General features: G+C 58.1%; 1 protein-coding gene across 1 annotated transcript; it reads left to right on the top strand.

Annotated features, from left to right (window-relative positions):
• The first annotated feature begins 245 nt into the window (after positions 1 to 245).
• On the top strand, positions 246 to 3,498 carry EPOP (elongin BC and polycomb repressive complex 2 associated protein). The gene has a single exon (XM_017497095.2). The coding sequence runs from the start codon at positions 717 to 719 to the stop codon at positions 1,854 to 1,856; it is 1,140 nt and encodes a 379-aa protein (XP_017352584.1). The 5' UTR covers positions 246 to 716; the 3' UTR covers positions 1,857 to 3,498.
• The last annotated feature ends 3,783 nt before the right edge of the window (positions 3,499 to 7,281 follow it).

Below are 7,281 nucleotides of genomic sequence, written 5' to 3'. Positions count from 1 at the left end.
GAAGAAATACCAGGACGCCACCGGGCCACGTGCGGCGGCGCATCTGGCCCCTCGCGATCCCACCCGCTCACGCTCCCTCCCGCGCTCCCTCCCAGCCGCCGCCGCGCCGGGTCCACGTGTGTGTGTCTGTGTGCGGAATGGGGACGGGGGCGGCGCCGCCGGAGGGGTGGGGTCGGGGCTAACGTCACGGGCAGTGCGGCCCAATCAGCGTTGGGCTCGCGGCCCCGGCGCTGGTATTGGGGCAGCGAGGGGGCAGTTCTCTATAACGCGGTCTCCGGGAGCCAGCGGGGAAGAAAGAAGCCGAGCGGGCGGAAGGCGCCCTCCCCGCCGCCTGGGCCCGGGCACCGGGTGCCGGGCCTGGGGTCCTTCCCGCCTCCTGCGGCCGCCGGCCGCTTTGTTTCCCCCGCCTTTGCGCTTCGGGCGACTGGAGAGGGGCTCCCCCTGGGGCTGCGAAGGGGACGCGGCGGCAGAAGGGCGGCCGACCGCGCCGGGACTCGCAGGGACCCAGGAGTCCGGCCGCCGGGAGGGCCGCGTGACGAGAGCGAAGAGGGAGCCCGAGCTCTGCGGTCCCGGGTGGCGGGCCGGGGGCGCCCGTGAGCAGAGACCTCCCCGTCGACGGGGGGCGATGTTCCCCTCGCCCGTGGGCTCTTCGGGCAGCCAGGGCATCCCGCCGCTGGGACCCGGACTCCCTCAGTGGGCACCCCTCAGGCTGCTCCATGGAGACCCTGTGCCCCACGTCCCGCCTGGCAGTGCCGGCGTCCCCGCGAGGGTCGCCCTGCTCCCCCACGCCCCGGAAGCCGCGTCGGGGAACCCAGGAATTCTCTCCGCTGTGCCTGCGTGCCCTCGCCTTCTGCGCCCTTGCCAAGCCCCGGGCGTCCTCTCTGGGACCGGGGCCTGGGGAACTGGCGGCGCGGCCCGCCGTGCTGCGGGGCCCTCACGCCCCCCTGCGCCCCGGTGGCTGGGCCCCAGATGGCCTGAAGCATCCCGGGGCCCCGACCAGGCGGCCCGGCGATCTTAACACTACGGCCGGCAAGGATGCGGACGTCGCAGCGTGTCCCCACCGCGAAGAGGAGGAAGAGGGCGGAGGCGGTTTCCCGCACTTCGGCGTTCGCTCCTGTGCACCTCCGGGCCGCTGTCTGGCGCCCCCGCGCCCTCGGGAATCTCCGACCGGCTTCGCCTCGGCCTCGCCTCGTCCGGCCCCGGGTCTCGAGCCTCAGCGTGGCCCAGCCGCCAGCCCGCCTCAGGAGCCCAGTTCCCGGCCTCCGTCGCCACCTGCGGGCCTCTCCACCGAGCCTACGGGTCCCAGGGCGGCGCCGGGGCCGTTCCTGCCCTGCCAGCCTGCAGAAGTCGATGGAAACCTCCCGCCGGCTTCCCCCGAGGCTCCAGCCGCCAGCCCCTCGACGGCCAGCACGGCTCCGGCCGCACCCGCACATCTCCGCCAGGAACATTTCGATCGTCTGATCCGCCGGTCGAAACTTTGGTGTTACGCAAAGGGCTTCGCCTTGGACACTCCGAGTTTGCGCCGGGGGCCAGAGCGGCCGCCTGCGAAAGGGGCGGCCCGGGGAGCCACCAAGAAACGCAGGCGGCCGGCGCCCCCTCCGCGCACCGCACAGCCCCGCCGCCCTGCACCGACGCTCCCTACCACGAGCACCTTCAGCCTCCTCGACTGCTTCCCCTGCCCCCCGGCCCTGGTGGTGGGGGAAGACGGAGACCTAAAGCCGGCATCCTCGCTTCGCCTGCAGGGAGACTCTAAGCCCCCGCCCGCCCACCCGCTGTGGAGGTGGCGTATAGGGGGTCCCGCTGTCCCTGAGCCCCCTGGCCTCAAATTCTGGGGGATCAATGTGGATGAAAGCTGACCGTGGAACTTCTACCAAAGGGGAAAAGTTGGGACCGTGGCCAAACCGCTGGCTTGAGGAGGGGACCCCGTTTCTCACATTTGTCCCCTTCCTTTACATTTTAGGAGCTGTGGGCAGAGGGACTTCAAATGACAGTGATCTTCATTCAAGCACCTAAGCGGTGGGGGTGACAGTACCTCCCCCGCATCCTTTGCCGAGGAACCCAGGGCTGGAGTTGGGAGAAGGCTTAAGCAAAAAAGGCTGATGACATAGATTCTAATCCCTGCCCCCTTCCATCTCGGACCGTTGGGGGCAGGGCCTGCACCCCAGTGGGAGCAAAGGAGGCCACCGCTCAAAGACACCCCCCCGCAACAAAAAGGGAGAGGAGAGAGACCTCGGTGATGGACAAACCGGTTGTTACAGTGTCTGTGGGCGAGCCTGGGGTGCGGGGGCTGTGGTGGGGGTGGGGAGGTGATTGGCAGCTCCCTGGGGGCATCCCCCACCCCCACTGTCCAGGCCTTTAACCCTTTGCTCCCCTCAGGCCTTCTCTAAAGCTCCAAGCACCGCTGGAGACTTTAATGGGTAAGGGAGCTTGGGTAAGAGGAAGATCACCTCCTTCCTGTCGCCTTTCTAGGGCCCCTCAAGTGCAGGTGGCCCCTAATTGATGAGATCTTCAGTCTCAGCCGCGGACGTTTCCCTTTTGTCCAGTTTTGGAGTTCCCTTTTTTTCCTTATTTGGTTACCAAGTATAAGATCTGGCCTGTGAGAGAGATTCCCCCCAAACTTGATTAATCAGCCCCCTCCCCCAACTTACTCCCCTTAGGGTGGGTAGGGCTGAGGGACCTCTTCTGGAAAGTGCTTACTTCGCCTGGGGAAGGGGCTAGACACTGTCCCAGGGAAAGTAATAGAAGGTGGAAGAAATCAAAATCAGACCAAACAAGTCGCCTTTCGAGGGCCTCCACCGATTTATGGATGAGAGGGGGTGGAGGTGGAGGGCAGGCCCGACTCCTTTCTTCGGATACCTAAACTCGGCCCCCGTAAAGAGTGGAAACAAAACAGGCTGCGCTTTGCAGAGGTGGTAAATGAGAGGTCTCTTGGTCTAACTGCAAGAGTCCCCTGGGGTTTGAAGGGGCAAAGTTTGAGTCTAGATGGGACCTGGGTTGAGGTACCTTCAGCTTCCCCCGGGACACCCCAGCCTCAGGCCTTTCGGGAGTTGTCAGGTCTGATGGATCCGAAGGGGGCAGGGCCAGGGGATTAGGTTTGGGGTCAGAGGTTCTGTTTTACAGGGGAGGGGTGAGTTAGGCCTGAATCATGCCCTCCAGCTAGGAAGATCTTGAGTCTGGGTTAGAAGCGCTTTCTCCTCCACCCAGGTGAGGTCAGGGGAAGTTAGGTCTTAGGAAGATGGCAAGTTGAGGTGTGAAGGAAAGCTGGGGCTTTTGGATCTGCCAAACCACTGAGGGACCCAGTGCCCCTTCCGCCCCGCACTAGTGAATAGCATCCCCTCTTCCCCCGAAGGTGAGGTGAGAGAGGAGCAATTCCCAAGCTGGGGAAGGACTTGTCTCCTTTTCTGTGAAAATGCTTTGTAAAAAGTTGTTATTGTTTGCATAGAGCAGATTCTGGAGGAAAACTGTTTTGGATCATAAAAGTTTTGTTTGTCTTAAAAACTGTCTCCTTTCATTTTTCTTTCCCCGGGGGTGAGGGTGGGGGTGGGGTGAGTGGGCGTGGGGTGGGCACTACTCTCTTTTTCCTTAACATCTGGCCTTTGTGAACCCTGCTGACCTCCCCTCCCCCTCCAGCTGTGTTGTGGGAGGAGGAGGAAGGAGGGGTGGGGGAGTGCCTTCCACCCTGTACTTCGGGGGTCTCCATCTTATTTTGCTCCCCAAGAATGGAGAATGGGAGAAAGAAGGCAGACACAAGCGGTGGGGAGAGAATCACCATGAAGAGGGGGAGCTGTTAGGAGAAGTCCGGAAAGGCAGATTCCCTGGCTTTCAAAGTTAGTAACGCGCTCGGGGTCAGCGTCGGCCCCACCAGCGTGCCTGGAGCCGGGTAGAGGATGGTGGCGTGAGCTCTGGGTGAAGGAGGAAGGGCTGGTGGGCATGAAATACCCTTTTTGGACTTTCCTCCTCTTCGGGGCAGGAGGAGATGCTGCGAATTTAGCTTCTTTCCTCCCTGCACCACCTGCCCCCATCCTCATTCCCCCACCCCTGCCAGGCAAGTGAAAGAGTTAAAACTCAACCTGGAAGGGGGAGGGGTGGCGAGTTGAAAAACACACCTCTTGGCCGAATCAGATTTAATTCTAGTTAATTTACAGAATAGGGAATTGCTTTAGTTTCCCAGGGCTGCCATAACAAATTACAACGAACTTGGTGGCTTAAAAAACAGATATTTAAGCATCTGGGTGCAGTGGCTCACGAATGTAATCCCAGCACTTTGCAAGGCTGAGGCAGGCGGATCATGAGGTCAGGAGATCGAGACCAGCCTGGCCAACTTGGCGAAATCCGGCCTCTAGTAAAGATACAAAATTAGCCAGTCGTGGTGGCGCGCACCTGTAGTCCCAGCTACTCGGGAGGCTGAGGCAGGAATTGCTTGAACATGGGAGAGGGACATTGCAGTGAGCCGAGATCGCGACACTGCACTCCAGTCTGGCAACAGAGCAAGACTCCGTTTCAAAAACAAACAAAACCCCCCAGATATTTATTATCTTCCATTTGCTGGGACCGGAAGTCCAAAACTAAGGCGTTGCCGGGCTGCACTCCTTCCGAAGGCCCTGGGGTAGGGCCCCTTCCGAGCCTCTTCCAGCTTCTATGGCCCCAGGTGTTCCTTGGCTTGTGGCTGCAGAGCTCCCATTCTCCCATCATGTGGCCCTCCCCTCTCCTGTCTATCACGAGGACACTTGTCATTGGCTTTAGGGCCCACTGGATGGACAATCCAGGATGATCTTGTCTTGACATCTTAAATTACATTTACAATGACCCTTTTTCCAGATGAAGTCATATTCACAGGTTCTGGGGGAGTGGGGGCTGGGGATTAGGATCTGGACGCACCTTTTTGGGTTCTATCATTCAGTGCACCCCAGACACTAAGTCCCAGGAAAGAAAGAAACTTGCCTAGACTTTCTGGGGTAAGACAGCGGGTACTGGGCGCTTGGGTTGGAATAGGGAATAGTGCCCTCCCAAGTGAATAGAAGCAGCCTGGGGAAAGGGGAAGATGAGCCCTGGCTCTCCCCAGACTCTGAGTTCCCAGGGATCTGGGACTCCCTCTCCCCCACCAATACTCTGGAGCCTGAGAGAGTCTGAGGAAACCTGCTCTCCCTCCCGGCGTTCTCAGCTCCTGCTTCTACCCTTCCCCTCCTCAGGCTCATTGTCCTCTAGGTCTGGCAGCAACCACCGTGGTTTGTCAGGGATGTGGCGGTGGCAGTCTTAGTTCTGTCTGGGTCTCTAAGCTTTTACAGGGTCAGCTGTTTTCTTCTGTCTCAAAGGGTCTCAGAGGGTCTCCTCTCCCTGTACCTCTGGGTCTCTGCCCTCCTCTTCAGGGTCTGGCAGGACCCCAACAGTAAGCCCTCGCTCGCCTCCCCCTAGTCCAGTCCTGTTTACCGACTCCTCCCTCCTCCCGGGAGCCTCAGCCACCTCCAACCCCTCTACCTCTGGCCTCTTAGACCTTTGTAGCCTGACTTCTGCCCCTGAAACTGGCTTTTGTCAAGGTCAGCCAGGACAGCCCCCAACCTCGATTTCAACAATTGCCTCCCCGCCACCACTCCTGGACTTCTGCACGGCATGTGAAACTGCTGGACACTCACAAGGGTCTCTCTCCCCAAAGGTCCCGCCTCTGTCTTCTTCCGTCTCCTCCTTTTGCCCTCCGGAAGCTTTAACAAGACGGAGCCCGATGAAGTCTGGTGGTGCCTGCCCTCTGCCCCATCTCCCAGCAGGATTCCTTTTCCTCCATCAGGTCGTCGGCTTGCCCCTGTATGGGTAAGTGACTCCCACATGACTGTCCCTGCCTCCTCTCCCTCCAACACCCCTCCTGAGCCTTGGTCCCACATCTCCACAGGGACGACAGCAACTCATACTGCCCCTGTCAAAGACCAAGCTCCTGGTCCCTGCCCACAGCTCCGGGCCCACAGCAGTCTCCCTGGTTGAGTCCACATTCTGGTTACAGCTCTGCCTTTCTCTCATTACCTCCTCCGGACTCAGCACCTCGAATTCTCAGCTGGGTCCTCCCATTTAACCCAAAGCTATCTATTTCCAAGTCTCCTCCTGCTTCTCATCTCCCGGGTATCTCCTGCATCTGTAATCTCCATCATGCTGCAGTGCCCACTACCTCTAGGCTGGACTCCTTCACTGCGGTAGCCACCTATTACTAGTTGCCGATGTCTGATCTTCCCGGATCCGCTCAGATCAGCTTACCTTCTTACTCCGCGGGTCCCCAATTGTATAAATGCAGCCTCCTTGGCCTGTCATTTGGAGCCCTCTGTGATTTCTCCTTAACCCCCTGCATCCCATCCAAATTGGTTCCCATTACTTTGCTTTATACTAGTGAAGGTGCTCCTGGTCTACCAGGCTGGAATGCACTTCCTTCCCCAGCACCCCCCCGCACACCCCTCCCGACTTTCTTTACCTTCATTCTCCAGTGCAAAATCTCTCTCCCATGAAGTCTTTTTTGATTCCTCCAGTTAGATGTGCTCCATGTCACCTCTAGAACCTCTTCACTCTTCTGCGTCTGGTGGGAAGGGACCGTGGAGTGTGGAGGACAAGTGTGGCTTTGGAGCCAGACACTCCTGCTCCCCTCTCTCTATGGAGAACCTGGGTCAGGGGCTGGAGGCAGAACCTTCCTGACCAAAGCTTTCATTTATTGTCTTGGCCTTAACTGAGAGTCATTGACAAGTAACAACCACTTCAAAATCACTCCTGAAATTGTAAAAACTGCCTGAGAAGCCTGGCAAGGTGGCTCGTGTCTGTAATCCCAGCACTTTGGCAGGCCAAGGCAAGGAGAATTACTTGAGTCCAGGAGTTTGAGACCAGCCTGGGCAACATAGGGAGACCCTAACACTATAAAAAAAATTAAAAAATAAAAGCTGGGTGTGGTGGTGGTGTGTGCTTGTGGTCCCAACTACTCTGGAGGCTGAAGTGGGACAATTGCTTGGGCCAAGGAGATCAAAGCTACAGTGAACCGTGATCCCGCCATTGCACTCCAGCCTGGGTGATGAAACGAGACCCTGTCTCAAAAACAAAAACGAAAAAACTTCCTGAGAAGACACTGTCCGGTGTGCCAAGTCCCCCTACACTGCGTTGATATTTTCTCTAAGATAAAAGTTAGGGTATTGATGACAAAGTGATGATTATTTGTGATTTTTCTTGTGTCTGTCTAGTCATCTTATATTTCTTGCTTCTTTTTTTTTTTTTTTTTTTTTTTTTTTTTTTTTTTTTTTTTTTTTTTTTTTTTTTTTTTTT

The sequence above is a fragment of the Cebus imitator genome, unplaced genomic scaffold (genome assembly GCF_001604975.1).
Source record: "Cebus imitator isolate Cc_AM_T3 unplaced genomic scaffold, Cebus_imitator-1.0 Scaffold228, whole genome shotgun sequence".
NCBI classification, from domain to species: domain Eukaryota; kingdom Metazoa; phylum Chordata; class Mammalia; order Primates; family Cebidae; genus Cebus; species Cebus imitator.
The sequence above is the reverse complement of the archived record's forward strand: the minus strand, read 5'-3'. Positions and strand labels throughout refer to the sequence as shown.